The sequence below is a fragment of the Emys orbicularis genome, chromosome 1, assembly GCF_028017835.1.
Source record: "Emys orbicularis isolate rEmyOrb1 chromosome 1, rEmyOrb1.hap1, whole genome shotgun sequence".
NCBI classification, from domain to species: Eukaryota; Metazoa; Chordata; order Testudines; family Emydidae; genus Emys; species Emys orbicularis.
The window spans coordinates 130008966-130023956 of record NC_088683.1 but is presented as its reverse complement, the minus strand read 5'-3'; the positions used below and the strand labels follow the sequence as shown (position 1 = coordinate 130023956).

Below are 14991 nucleotides of genomic sequence, written 5' to 3'. Positions count from 1 at the left end.
GAGGGCGGCTCTCATCTTGGTATTCTGGCGCTTCAGGGCAGGGGACAGCAAGTCACAAAGTTCCATGAAAGTGCCCTTACGCATGCGAAAGTTTTGCAGCCACTGGGAATCATCCCACACCTGCCACACTATGCGGTCCCACCAGTCTGTGCTTGTTTCCCAGGCCCAGAATCAGCGTTCCACGGATAGAACCTGCCCCATTAACATGATCTCCAAAGCACCGGGGCCCGCGGTTTGAGAGAATTCTGTGTCCATGTCCATGTCCTCATCACTCTTGTCGCTGCGCTGCCGTCGCCGCCTCCTCCTCGCCTTGTTTTTCTGGTCCTGGTTCAACATAAACTGCACGAGAATGCGCGAGGTGTTTACAATGTTCATGACTGCTGTCTTGAGCTGAGCGGGCTCCATGCTTGCCATGGTATGGCGTCTGCAGTGTTCACCCAGGAAAAAAGGCGCGAAACGGTTGTCTGCCGTTGCTTTCATGGAGGGAGGGGTGAGGCTGTACCCAGAACCACCTGCGACAATGTTTTTTGCCCCATCAGGCACTGGCATCTCAACCCAGAATTCCAATGGGCAGGGGAGACTGCGGGAACTATGGGATAGCTATGGGATAACTACCCACAGTGCAATGCTCTGGAAATCGACGCTAGCCCCGGTACATGGACACACACCGCCGAATTAATGTGCTTAGTGTGGCCGCATACATTCGACTTTATACAATCTGTTTCCAAAATTCGAATTCTGTAAATTCGGATTAATGCTGTAGTGCACACATACCCTTAAAGTGAATTCACTCAGGTAGGAAACTGTTGGTGCTTAGAATTAGTGAGATTTTTGAGGGCTTGGTATTGTTCCCAGACTTGACATGTTAAACCAATAATTCTTCAGTTTTTTCCACATATATTTTTTTCTCAATCAGATTAGCTTTGTGCAAGTAATTCTAATGCCTTCTTAAACAATGTGGAGAGAACTAATGATCTACCTGATCCTGTCTGGTCACAGTGTGTATCTAACTGGCTTACAGAAGTAGCAGCTTTTGTACTAAGTCTCTGTCAGATTTGAAATCTCTTATGTTTTCCTTTTAAAAAGTATATGTTGGCCTTGGAAACTATAAAAGCAGATATATTTGAGACATTTCATGGTTGTGCAACAGACGTACAAGTTCACATCAGCTAGGATCTCAGAGAAGACTTATCTCGTAACCTATGTAATTAGTCTAGACTCTAGATCATGATCCTGCAGCTGTGATAGGAAGGATTGAAAACAAACCCCAGAGAATCTCTGACCATAGTAATAGAGGTAAGTGCATAGAAATTAACTAGCAGCACTGCATGAAATCATTCTGAATGTCCAAGGGTGATAAACTTGCATTTCATCAAGTTAGCCTACAATGTAAAATGCATTTTTCTTAATTTAACTTGTAAAAAGAAGCCAAGCTGAAAACTTTCTTACCACTTGAGAGCTGACTGTAAAGGCAGACTTGCTCTTGGACTAAATCAGGGCCCCTAATATGCATCAACACAATCAAGAGCCTAGGGAACAAATTGCATTGATTGGTCTTGTATCCTATACCCAGACAGGTTAGGGCTAGGTTCGTGCCAGATTTAAATCTGTTGGCTTTAGTGGAGTTAAACCACAAGTGAATTTGGCTCTGTATTTTCAGCTTCTAAAAAGAGTTTTTGTGACATGGGTAAACAAAGGGACAGAACTACTAATGACTGTTGAACAAAAACTTCCTGTCTATGGCCATGTCCACACTACAAACTTTGGTCAACGCAAGTTACGTTAACTGCTGCGGCTGTAAGCCGAAGTATCGCTTGTGTGTGCGCACACGTGGCTCCTTGCGTCGGCGTTGTGCATACTCATCAGGAGTGCTTGCGTCAATGCACAGTGCAGTGCACGATGGGTAGGTAGCCCAATATCCAGCCTGCCATTTTACGATGCATTGTCTTTTGGGAAGTTTTGGCAATGCATGGTGGGACAAACGAGTAGCGCAGTGGTGACTGGGAGCCAGGGGTCAACTTCTAAGCATGCAAGTGACACCATCCCGTACTGTCATTTATATTCCATAACTTTTGCACTTAAAAAAAAAAAATCCAATGAATGAATGTATGCAGCCCTCCTCGTTGGCCGCCATCTCTGATAGAAGCATGGAGCCTGCATGGCTCTGCACTATTCTCATAAGCGTTTCAAGCACAGGATGCACAATCCTACTGTATTTGCTGAGCCAAAAAGAACCAAATCAGCATGGAACACAGCAAGAACCAATTCAAGATGTTTGGTGGTGTTCATGGAGCAGCTGCAGATGGTGGAGTGCCACTGCTGGGCCCAAGAAATGAGCACTGACTGGAGGGATCACATCGTACTGCAGGCTTGGGATGACGAGCAGTAGCAGCAGAACTTTCAGATGGGCCAGGCCACATTCCTGGAGCTGTGTGCCAAGCTCACCCCAGCCTTCCAGTGCAGGGACACCAGAATGAGAGACGCACTGACAGTGGAGAAGCAAGTGGCGATCGCACTGTGGAAACTTGCAATGCCAGATTGCTGCCTGTCAGTGGGAAATCATCTTGAAGTTGAAAAATCCACTGTGGAGGGCCGTTGTCATGGAGGTGTGCAGGGCCATTAATCGTCTCCCGCTGTCCATGCTTGTGACTCTCGCAATATGCAGGCTGGAGTGGATGGATTTGCAGCAGTGAGGTTCTGAACTGTGGTGGGGCAATAGATGGCATGCATATCTCTATTTTGGCCCCAGACTACCTTGCCACAAAGTACATCAACAGAAGGGGCTACTCTTCTGTGGTTATGGAGGCATTGGTGGCTTACTGGGGACATTTCTCTGACATCAGTGTGGGCTGGTCAGGGAAGGTGCGTGACACTCACCTCTTTAAGAACACAGGACTGTTCAGAAAGCTACAAGCAGGGACTTTCTTTCCCAACCAGCAGATTACCATTGGTGATGTTGAAATGCCAATAGTGATCATGGGGGACCCTGCCTCGTGAGGCCGTACACTGGCCACCTCGACAGCACCAAGGAAAGATTCAGCGACCAGCTCAGCAGGTGCAGAATGACGGTTGAATGCGCTTTTGGTAGATTGGAGGGATGCTGACGTTTATTTACTCACAAGATTAGATCTCTGTGTCAAAAAACATTCCAATGGTTGTAGTCCCCTGCTGTGTCCTGCATAATATCTGTGAAGCAAAGGCGGAAAAATTGCTGCCGGTGTGGAGGGCGGAGGTGAAGCAGGTGTCGTCTGAGTTTGAACAGGTTGACGCAAGGGCTATTAGAAAAGCTCGACGCAGATCTATGTTGGCCAGGGAGGCATTGAAAGAGTACTTTAACAGTGAACCACAGTAATGCATTGTGGCATACTGTGCTCAACCTGGCCTGGCTGCTTTGGGGTCTGTTAAGGGTTGTGTGGTGCTTGGTGTACATCTGGGAATATAACACTGTCCATGCACCTATTAATTTTGCGGTGTTTGCTGTACACTTATGATTATTACACTGTCACTGATTGTATGAGTTGTGTTACACTGTAACAAGTGTTCTTTCAGAACTGCTAGGCACTCTGCAGCATATGTTGTAAACTAATAAAGAAGTATTTTTATTTTTAAAAGAATAGAATTTTTTATTCTGTAACTGACATACCCAGGGTAGTCTGGACTGTTGAACAACTGTGTCTCCTCAGCTCTCTAACCTGGGGTGCCTCCTACACTGCTTTGCTGTGAGAGCTGCCACTTCTGGTCTGCCCACACACAGCCTCCAGCATGTAAGTTACTTCCAGTTATAGTGTGTGAGTGCTGTAGCCAGCCACCTTTGAATTACACTGGAGAGGGACACCAGCAAACTCCCAGTCCCAGACTTTCCCCAGAAATGTACATCTTGTACTGCCCAGATCTCTCCTGGACAATAAAAGCTCATATAAAGTCCATTATTTTATTAATAGAAAATGAGATGCACAAATCCTGTTTCCCCAAACAGAGTTTCCCAAACACTTCAATTCAAACACACTGGTTTAGATCAAACAAGTTTATTAGCTATAAAAGGATAGATTTTAAGTGAATACAAGTAATGAGGCATAAAAGTCAGAATTGGTTACAAGAAAAATAAAACTCAACTAATGCCTAACTTAACAAACTAGAATAAATTCAAAGCCAAGTCTCTCACCCCACGCGTTTCGGCAGCCCTACTAGCTGAACTTCTTTCAATCAGGATCCTTCCCCCTGTGCAATGCTGCTTCCTTCGTTCTCCAGGTCTCATGGATGCTGTAGGTAGAGAGAAAGGGAGGAATGATTTGGGGCGTCTGGCCTCCCTTCTTATAGTTCTTTCCTTTGTTCAAGAAGCATTTCTGGCTGAGGTTCAGGAGATAAAAAGTCTGTCGATGAGAACCCCAAGCTGTTTCTTTTTAATATGTAGATTTTTTTCGACCCATGTCCCTATTCCTGCCAATGAATACCCACTTAAGCATGTGTTGGCCCATCTGACCTGCTGACACCTGGCTGAGGCATCCACTTGTCTTTTGTCTCTGAGGAATTGGTTTGGCCGCTCCCCAGACTCGGAATATGTCTTAGTAACACCATAAAGTGGAATCTGATAACTTACAATGTTGCCCCACACATTTTAAGAGGACAGTATTGACCAGCGACGTATGAGTTTTCAAATGATACCTCAAAGGCATACTTATACAAAGATTAACATAATAGTATGCACAGGGTGAATACACGGCTACAGACCATCACAGTAATAAAACCTGTGCAAAGAAAAATCTGCAATTTAAAAGCAAATAGATTAAAAACTTAATGGAACAGACTTTAACAAGGGGAAAGAACTTTCATGTCCATTTTACCTACACATACACTGACCTGTGAGAGCCATGGTTGCTGTATGTGAAGTTGTGATGTTCCTTAATGTTCCCCTGACAGGAGTGGTAGGGGTAGGGATACGACCCCTGATGCCATGTGGAATATCGAGGGAAGGTATAGGGAGGTGCCGTAATGGAGTTAATCATGGACTGCAAAGGGAGGCAAGCCCACGATTGTTGAACCTGTAGGTCCAGAAGAGTTTGCAGCATCTGTGTTTGCTGCTGCATTTGTGTCCTGGTGCATCTCCCTCTCCTTTTCCTGCTAGGACTCCTGGGCCTTTCTCCTGTCCATTCTTTCCTTCTTCAGGCTATCTGGAGGTTAGGTTCATCCTCCAGGTCCTGTGCTCACAGTCTGATGCAGCACTATCTTGCAGGATCTCATTGAACATGTCATCCCGAAGCCTCTTCTTTCTCCTCCTTATCTGACTCAGGCATTCCATGGGTGTGGAGGGGAAAACCCTCAAGGCCGCGATGGCAGCAGCTGCAGATAAAACACACCGATAAAATGTTGTTGTCAGTGGAATGCAATGAAAAGCAAAACTTAAGATTCAGAACTCCCTTCCTTGGCTCCCATAAAGTTTTAAACAAGATGTACTCATTGACACGTCTGCTTCGGAGTGCTTGTGTATGGCACCATGCGCAGCTCCAGCCATGGTGGGTACAGCCCGCCAGGGGTGAGGGAAATGAGGAGGGAATTTCTTGGTTGCATGAAACTATGAGTATAGGGCAATAGCATGGAATAATGGCACCATTTTTCACAGGCAGGGGTGATTTTAGCTGATGTCTCTCTCCAGAGCGTAACAAAGGCACAAGAGAGTACAGCTGCTGCTGACGTCCCAAAGCCACCCGGGCCCATGTGCTGCTAGCCTCCGTACTGCAGTGGTGCCTGCTGAAGTTATCGCTGACTGAAGATATCACATATAGAAAGTGTCCTGCTGTGGAGGAAGAAATAAGGCAGCCCTCCCTAGAAACCTTCGGGGGAAGTTTGCAGTGTACTTCCATGAAAATTTTATTAAGATATCTCAGGAGGATTCAAGGGATATAAACAAACTGCTTCCCATGGTGCCCCCCTCCCCTTGTCTGTCTCTATGGGGAATGAAAAGCCGATAACTATGCTATGTCTCTTTGTTGTATCACTTCCTCTTCTGGTACAAGAAAATTAATGCAAGTCGATAGCTGTGTCCTGTTAAGTTGGGATTCCCATCACTGTAATGGGAAATAAATGTACACACTTATGCAGAGGAAGGAACCTCGGACTGGGCTCGCTCATGCTTGACTAGACTGCAGTGGAGTCTCAAACAGATCCTGGTCATGACATAGCAGGACCACGCAATTACATCTTTCCCCCATCCTCCTCCTTGTGCTTATTGTTCACACCAAGGGCCTGTGATATGGGCTTCTTGGAGGTATGCAGGGTGGTCTGTGGGATGGTAATGGGGTCTCCACAAAATATGGCATACAGCTCTTTGTAGAAGTGGCTAGTTTGCAGCTCAGCATCAGATTGACTGTTGGCCTCCCTGACCTTCTGATATGCCTGGTGCAATTCCTTTGCTTTCACATGGCACTGCTGCTCATGCCTGTCATACCCTTTCTCCTGCATTCCCCTGTGCAATCTGCTCATTGATGTCCATGTTTCTGTGGCTGGTCAGTAGCCGTTTGCACAGCCTCTTCTCCCCACAGACCCAGGAGATCCAATATCTCCTGTCTACTTCTCGCTGGCTGGCATGGTCAGCTGGGCAGTTGCACACAACAATGGAGAGCTGCTAGGTGTGCTCGCCAAGCTGGACAATCAGGGAAAAGGTGAGGGTCTTTAAAGGGGAGTGCAGCCTTCTGGTTTCCGTGACCCTTGGGCAGTGGAGTTCACAACTGTAACTGGAGCGGTCAGCGCCTGGCATTGTGGGACAGCTGCTAGAGGGCTGTTAGGGTTGACCTAAGTAATGAAGTGTCTATCCTGAGGTCAATGCAGCGCAAGTACATCGACCATGGCTCAAAGCTGCTCAGGGAAATGGTGTTACTGTGTCACTGTAATGGGGCTGTTACATCGGTGGGAGGCATGCACAACTATGTTGATGCAAAGCTGCTTACGTTGACCTGACTTTATAGTGTAGACCAGGCCTATGTAAACTAAGGAATCTTTTTAATACCCCCGCGCGCCCGCCCCCCCCCCCCCCCAAATGAGAGAGAATAAGTAGTGCTATAGACTGTCCACCTCTTCCTTTCCAAACGCAAAATGTTTGAGTCACAGGCCAAACTTGACTAGCCAGAACCTCTAAACGTTGAGCTATGTATGTCCGGTAACTTCAGGATAGATTGTAGTGCTCCCACTTCAACTGAATGCTTCTGGTTATATGGTGCTTTCGTTCTCAGGTGTTTGATGCTGGTGAGTTTTTTGGAATAATGCAAGTAGAGGAGGTGGAGGAGGAGGAGGAGGAAGAAGACGATAATGAAGAAATTGAAGACGAATTGAAAAAGAAACCAAATCCCGGAAACGAACTCTGTTACAAAGTTATCGTAACCAATGAGAATGGGCTACAAGCAGCAAATCCCAATAGGTAGGTTCTAGTCTTAGAATTTATGCTAGATCTCTTTATTTGAATAACCTTAACTCCTGAAGTGATTGAGTATGTGTCACTCGTTCTGAAACTTGTTGGTTTAACTGCCTTTCCATAATGAATCTTTACTGGAAAATTGAATTGTCTCAGAAAGATGAACTGGCCACATCTTGTAAAATGAGCCTCACAAATGGTATTTGGTTTGTGTGATCCTGGGCACCCCTGTTATTCATACCTTACACACTACTTCAATGATATCTGGACAATATATGCCTTGGGAGGTATCCTTTAAAAACTAATAACCCACTGGTCAATAACATCACTGTGAAATGTATGTGAGAATGCTATATGTAGAATTATGTATAGTCACGGATATTTTGGAGAAATCCTAACATCTCGCACCAGGGTGTGGCTAGATTCAGTGTGCTATTCCTTTGTATCAAAGATTGCAGGAAGAAATCATTGCATTGTAAAAATCATCAGTGGGGGGCGGGGGAGACAGCATGAAGTCTGCACCAGACAGCATGGTGCCCACACCCAGCAGGGACAAGCAACTTCATCTTGGGATACATTTCAAAGGTTTACTGGACTATACACAGAGGGGGAACAAATCCTTAAGTTATCCTTCACCCGAGAAAAGCCAGCACCTTGGACTGTGTGAGGATCCTGGCTAAGAGCTAGTCAGCTGTTGCTAGAAAAGGAAGATGGTGAGGAAACTATCTCGAACAAAGACTGTAACTTATTAATTTAGGTCTTGGCTATTAGAAAACGTATTTTTACTTGTTTGTAACCCTTTCTGTCTTAACTCCTTATACTTGGTATCACTGAAACCTATGACTTCTTGTTTAATAAGCTTGTCTAACTTTTAATACAAACTAATTCAGTATTGTGATTGAAACAAGTGTTTGTCAAACCCCAATTAAATTAATGAGCTGCAGTGTATTGACTCTTTAAAGGAGCAACAAACTTAATATCTTCTGGGAATGTACAGTGATGGGGCTGTGCATTGCAGAGACACCTCTCTACGGAGCTCGGGGGCTGGAATTCAGTGACTGTTACTGTTAACCTAGGAAAGGTAGAGTCTGGAGGAATTTTCTAGAGAGAGAGACTGGTGTGGCAGGGAGGCGACACACAGTTCACTCTTGCTGAGGCAGAGCGGTAGCACTGTGGCCCAAAGCTCTATGTGTTCCCAACAGGGTGTTACAGGTTGCAAGTATCACTGTTGTCTCTCTTTAGAACGCAGGAGGACGTGATCAGAAATCAGTATTTGCAAACTGGGGAGCAGAGATTATTGGATAGCTAGTTGGTGGTCTCTATTCAATTATGAATAGTAGATGGTTGTAACTGATTAATTACAGTTGCCTTATCAGCAGTTTCATCATTAGAGCCCTGCAAATCTGCAGATATCCATTTTATATCTGTGGACCATTTTTGCAGATCGTGGATCGAATATGGATACAAATTTTGTATCCATGCAGGGCTCTAAATATAGGATCTCAATGGCTATATTTCCCCCATGCTGACTTACTCTGCAGAAGCAGCAGCAGCCTTCCTCTCCAACTGACCTGATACGCAATGAAGTCGGGAGAGGTTTCCTAAATCGCTTGGCTGCTTAAAACCCCGCAATTGGAGCATGGGGGCGGTTTGCTGCCTGTTTTAATCTATCACCTCCCCTTTCTCTGTATGGGGAGGGGAAGAGGGAATGTAGGATCTCTAAGGGCTTGTCTACACTTACAAGTTTTGTTGCCAAAAACTGGCTTTTGGCGACTAAACAGCGATAGCATACATACTGCAAGGTCACTTTTTTCGAAACCCCCCCCCTAGTTTTGGTGACAAAAAACTTCCACTCCTGCGAGAGACTTTTTTGTCTTTTCCCCTCCCTTTATTGTTGACAAACAGCCAGTGTAGACACCACAGGTGTTTTTTTTTTTTTTTTTTTTTTTTTTAATTGGCCTCCAGAAAGTATCCCACAACTCCCTTGCTGCCACTCTGGTCAGCAGTTTGAACTCTGCTGCCCTGCAGCCAACCCACCCCTCCCCCCTTGCAAGCCCCTGGACTTCTAAATCTCATTTCCTGTTTGCTGGTTTCCCAAGTGAGCATGGCTGGCTATCGCCCCAAAAGCACTCCTGGTTGGACCACCGCTGAGTTGTTGGATCTGATCTTATATGGGGAGAAGAGTCTGTTCAGTCGCAGCTGTGAGTGACCCATAGGAATCGGGACACATACGGGCAAATTTCTCGAGGCTTGTGGGGAAAAGGGCTCTGATCGGGACATGCAGCAGTGCAGAGCGAAGATAAAGGAGCTGAGGCAGGCGTACCATAAGGCGCGGGAGGCGAACCATCGCTCTGGTGGTGCACCCAAGACCTGTCGCTTCTATAAGGAGCTGAATGCTGTCCTCGGTGGTGACCCCACCTCCATTGCCAATTGCCCTGTGGATACCTCGCAGGCTGCTGAAAGGGGGGGTAACCCTGAGGCTGAAATTGTGGATGAAGAAGTTGAGCTAGATGAGGCTGTGGTGCTCCTAGTGGGGCAGGCAGCCAGGAACTTTCCTCAACTCCAGAAGTGCTCAACAGGGAGCAGGAAGCAGATGAGACTCCGGGTAAGTTGCTGTGGCTTGTGTAGGGAATCGAAAAGTGGGAGGCAGGTAGTGTGTAGCTAATCTGCATGGCCAGCAGGGTGTCGATGGTCATTGAAACCTGCAGGAAATCCTCCAGAGAGAGGCTCTGGAAAGTTTTCCAAGAGGTACTTGTTAATCCTCTGCGCAGATTCCAAGGGATTTCAGCCTTGTTAGGTCCCCCATTGTAGGAAACTAGGGTGACCAGATAATAAGAAAAAAATATCGGGACACGTGGGGGGGCAGGGTGCCACCAAAGCAAAACAAAAAACAAAACAGGAGCGCCACCGAAGCCAAATGGCGTCCCAACCATATATCCGTTGGGACGCGGGGCCAACAGTCCTGATTTTATCGGGACATCTGGTCACCCTATAGGAAACTGTACCGTGCCATTTAACAATCACTGGAGCTGGGACTAAAGCGACACATAGCTGAGCTGCATATAGACCGGGGTTGAAAGCAAGCATTCAGCAGCTGAGCCCTGGTTTCCCTAGTCACCCTCATCAGCGACATGTCAGCCAGCAGGTTGGCCACCTGTGAAAAATTGTGGGATAATTTTATGAGTTCCCTGCAAAGCTCCCCTGCAAGCCGAGACCTTTTTGTCCGTACTCACAACCGCTTCCCCCCCCATTCCCGAAACTCACACTGATTGGGGTGCTCGCGGAGCTGCGTCCCTGCCTAGAGTCTCAGAGAGAAAGTGATTTCTACTAGCAAAATGCCCTTGTTACTAAAATGTTTCAGTCGTTTGCTGGAATGTAACAATCCCTCTTCTGTTCAGCACAGACCCTGAACACATCACGCACCCCCACGGACCAGCTGTGACAGATTAGAAAAAACCCTTGGCGCAGCAAAGAGGAGATGTTCCGGGGGGTTCTACAGCGCGATGAGAGACAGACCAGGGCACGGAGAGAGTGCTGGGAAGCCGAAAGGCAGGACAGAAGAGAGTGCTGCATATGCCAGGCAAGCAACAGAGCGGATGATAAAAGTTATGGAGGATCAGACAGAGATGCTCAAGTCCTTGATACAGCTGCAGACTGAGCAGATCCGTGGTCGACCTCCACTGCAGCACTTGCAGATGCACAATTCTTTGCCAACGCCACCCCTTTCTATGCCCACACATTCCTTTTCACTCCACAGCACTCCTGAGTTTTCCTCATCGCTCCATCCCCATCACAGCTCGCACAATGATAGCTGGAGCTATACACAGTTGTGAGGTTTTACCCTTTTTAACAATAAATAAATGCTAAGGTATTTAATGGTACAGCGTTTTTATTCTGTGTTCTACAAAAGCGTATAGCAATCAATTCACTCTCGGGTACAGGCTTCTAAAGCATTGTGTTGCACGGATCTTGGCCCCCAAAATTGTACATAGATGCAACAGGGAAGCAGCTCCAAAGCAGACATGTTACTGCCCCTCATTGTCGAAGTGGTTCCTCAAAGCCTCTCTGATGTTAATAGCAGCCCTCTGGGCTCCTCTGACAACCCTAGCATCTGGCTGTTCAAACTGTGCAGCCAAGGGCTCTGCCTCAGTGCTTCACACCTGAGCTAACGTTTCACCCTTTGATTCACACAGATTATGCAAAGTGCAGCACCCAGCTATGACCACGGGAATATTATCCTCAGCAAGGTCTAGCCTGCCATTTAAACACTTCCAGCGAGCTTTCAAACAGCCAAAGGCATGTTCGTCTACCATGTGGCACCTGCTCAGCCTGTTGTTAAAATGTTCCTTCCTGATGTCCAGGTGCCCTGTGTAAAGTTTCATGAGCCAGGGCTGTACGGGGTAAGCCGGGTCTCCCAGGATTACTATGGGCATTTCCACATCCCCCACTGTGAACTTGTGATCTGGAAAGAAAGTCCCTGCCTGCAGCTTTCTGTACAGGCCACTGTTCCTGAAGATGTGTGCGTCATGCACCTTTCCAGACCAGCCTGCATTGATGTCCGAGAAACGCCCCCGGTGATTCACAAGCGCCTGCAACACCATGGAGAAGTATCCCTTCCTATTGATGTATTTAGAGGCAAGATGATCTGGCGCTAAAATTGGAATGTGTGTGCCATCAATGGCCCTGCCACAGTTAGGGAAACCCATCTCTGCAAAGCCATCCACTATGTTATGCACATTTCCCAGCGTCACAGTCCTATGCAGCCGGATGTGATTTATTGCCCTGCACACTTGGAGTAATACAGCCCCAACAGTGGATTCTCCCACTCCAAATTGATTTGCGACTGAACAGTAGCAGTCTGGATTCGCCAGCTCCCACACAGCGATTGCAACACGCTTCTCTACTGGAAGGGCAGCTCTCAATCTGGTGTCCTTGCGCCGCAGGTCAGGGGCCAGCTCAGCACAAAGCTCCATGAAGGTTGCTTTACGCATCCTAAAGTTCTGTACCCACTGGTCATCATCCCACACCTGCATGACAACGCGATCCCACCAAATCAGTGCTTATTTTCCTAGCCCAAAAGCAACGCTCTACCGTATGCGCATTCACAGAGCAGCTGCAAAGCACTGATAAGTTGCTGCCGTCCATATCGCACTTGGGTGCCTGCGATTCATCCTCTGCTAACTCTGCGAGTAACTGTGCTGCCATGTGTGATGTCCTCACGACAGCTAACAGCGCATAGGAGAGAAGTGCGGGATCCATCCTCTCTCACTGCAGATGCTGGCGCGCACTACAAAAGAATGACAGTTGGAAAAACGGCGCGAAAGAAAGCCATCAACCTTTGGAGGGGTGGGACACAAAGCGGTGCATGACAGTACATTTTGCACATCCCTGGATGTGCCGCGCTCCGTTTCCGCATTCTCAAAACACCTAGCGACGGATGGTGTTGCCAGGCACTGTGGGATACATACCTACAGTCCATTGCTCTCGCTGTCGACAAAGGTGCCCTGAATGTGGACACGATCTGTCGACAGAGGGAGCAAATGTAGACACGCTTTGGAGACTTCGCTTTTGTCGGGGGGGTTTTCCTTGTCGTTAGTTTCATCGACAAAACTTGCCAGTGGGGGAAGCAGCCTAAACTTGCCAAGGCAGCCCCCAGCAAAGCGTATATTTACTTCTTTAAAAAGCAACAGAGGGTCCTGTGGCACCTTTAAGACTAACAGAAGTATTGGAGCATAAGCTTTCGTGGGTGAATGCCCACTTCATCAGACGCAAGCTTGCACAAAAGCTTATGCTCCAATACTTCTGTTAGTCTTAAAGGTGCCACAGGGACCCTCTGTTGCTTTTTACAGATTAACACGGCTACCCCTCTGTTAATTTACTTCTTTGTTACTTTAATTGCTTATTCACTTCTTTAAGTAGCCTGTTGTTTGTTTGGGGCTTTGGAGGGGGGAAGCTTCTGCTTTAGCAAGCCTATATTGGCTTCTTTGTGGATGTAATTGCCCATTCGTTTAAATTAAGTAATCTGTTGCTTTTCTTTAAGTAGCTTTGTCATTGAAGTGTTGGCTTGTTTTTTGTCTTGGTGATTGCCAGTGCCTCAGAAATGGGATTGGCTTGGTTTGGGCTTGCTGTGAAAAGGCAGTGCAGTTTTTTTTATCTTGTAGACCTGGTAGCATATGAGCTTCAGACAATTGCTTCCCTGCCTTTTGAGATCCTACTTCCAAAAAAGGTGGAAATACAGCGAGTGTGGCATAATGAGAGGTTTGTATCTCAACAAAGCTTTGCAACTGGGAACATACAACCTAGAAACCCATTTAATGCAGCAACCGCACCCACCACTTCTGCCTAAGGGAAATGAAATCCACTAGAGAGGGATCTCCATAGTACAAGAGAAATTCAGGGCTAAGTTTAGCCCTCACACTTATGCAAATTGTCCTATGCGTCTGTGAAGGCATAATTTGAGCAAGAGCTGACCCTTGACCCTTAGGTTGACACAAGATAGGCTCCTTTAATGATGCTTACTGGGTGCACAGAAGAAGGATGAGTATCAAGAGGCACAGGTTTATACGACTGCATGAGGCATTCACCTTGCATGCTGCACTCTGTACCGTGCACTCTATGGCTTGTAACATGCAATTTGCACCCTATGTACCATGCACCTCATTTATTCAGATTCAGCTAATACCAGTGAAAGTTCACTTTTTTTTTTCTTTAAATCACATTGTCAGTTCATCAGCTCAAATTGAAATCGTCACTGCATCACCCCTCTGCACTTCCTTGCCGGTTGCCACCAGAAAAGTTTCCATACTCTGTATTTAAAAAGCCAGTGGTCAATGGAGAAAGAAATTAAGTGCTGGTGCATACAGTTTGAAGGGAAATAAGAAAAGCAAATCACCAATTTGGAATACATTCAGATACCTTTTTGATGAAAAGGGAGATACCGTGGCTGGATATGTTGCATGTGTCACATGCAAAAAAAAGTTGTATTTTTAGTAGCCATAAAACCGGTACTTCAAAATTACTTAAACATAAATGTAGACCAGAATCGGGATCCAGTTTGCTGAAGATATTTACCAAGCAATGTATCACTATCACACGAGACATGAAGACAAGTGTGACTCAGGAATTATTGAAGTTTGTAGCAATAGACATAAGACCTTTCGAGGTAGTCAGTGGCAAGGGCTTCCTTGCATATTTTCAATGTTTGATTAACATGGATGCCAGATATGGTCAAATGGATGCGTGTGCACATTCCACAACATGTGGAATAAGAAAACAAATCTCCATGGAGCTGAAAACGTTCTTGGCACAGTGAGTGAAGGGGTTACCCTCAATCTGTGGATGATTACAGAAAGGTTGCCTATTTGGGAGTAACTGTTCATTACATTGTCACAACATGGTGGAGCAGGTGCTTTGTGACTCGGTTTGAGAGCGGGAAACCAAAAACTGCAGAGAACATTCGATCGGCTGTTTTTCGGGCACTCAGAAGATTTTGATATACACAGCAGTACCAATAGTTTTCATTACAGACCGGGGAGCGAACGTGGTTGCAGCCCTCCTGCACCCACGTGGGGACACTGACCTGGAGGCAG

The 14991-nt window shown here is 46.5% G+C and overlaps 1 protein-coding gene across 1 annotated transcript in view; it reads left to right on the top strand.

Annotated features, from left to right (window-relative positions):
* The window catches only part of TTLL12 (tubulin tyrosine ligase like 12), a 58612-nt gene that overhangs the window by 13158 nt on the left and 30463 nt on the right, over nt 1-14991 (top strand). The window contains exon 2 of the mRNA XM_065416976.1: nt 7224-7408. Coding sequence (XP_065273048.1) covers nt 7224-7408 — 185 coding nt within the window. The remainder of the gene's footprint in view (nt 1-7223; nt 7409-14991) is intronic.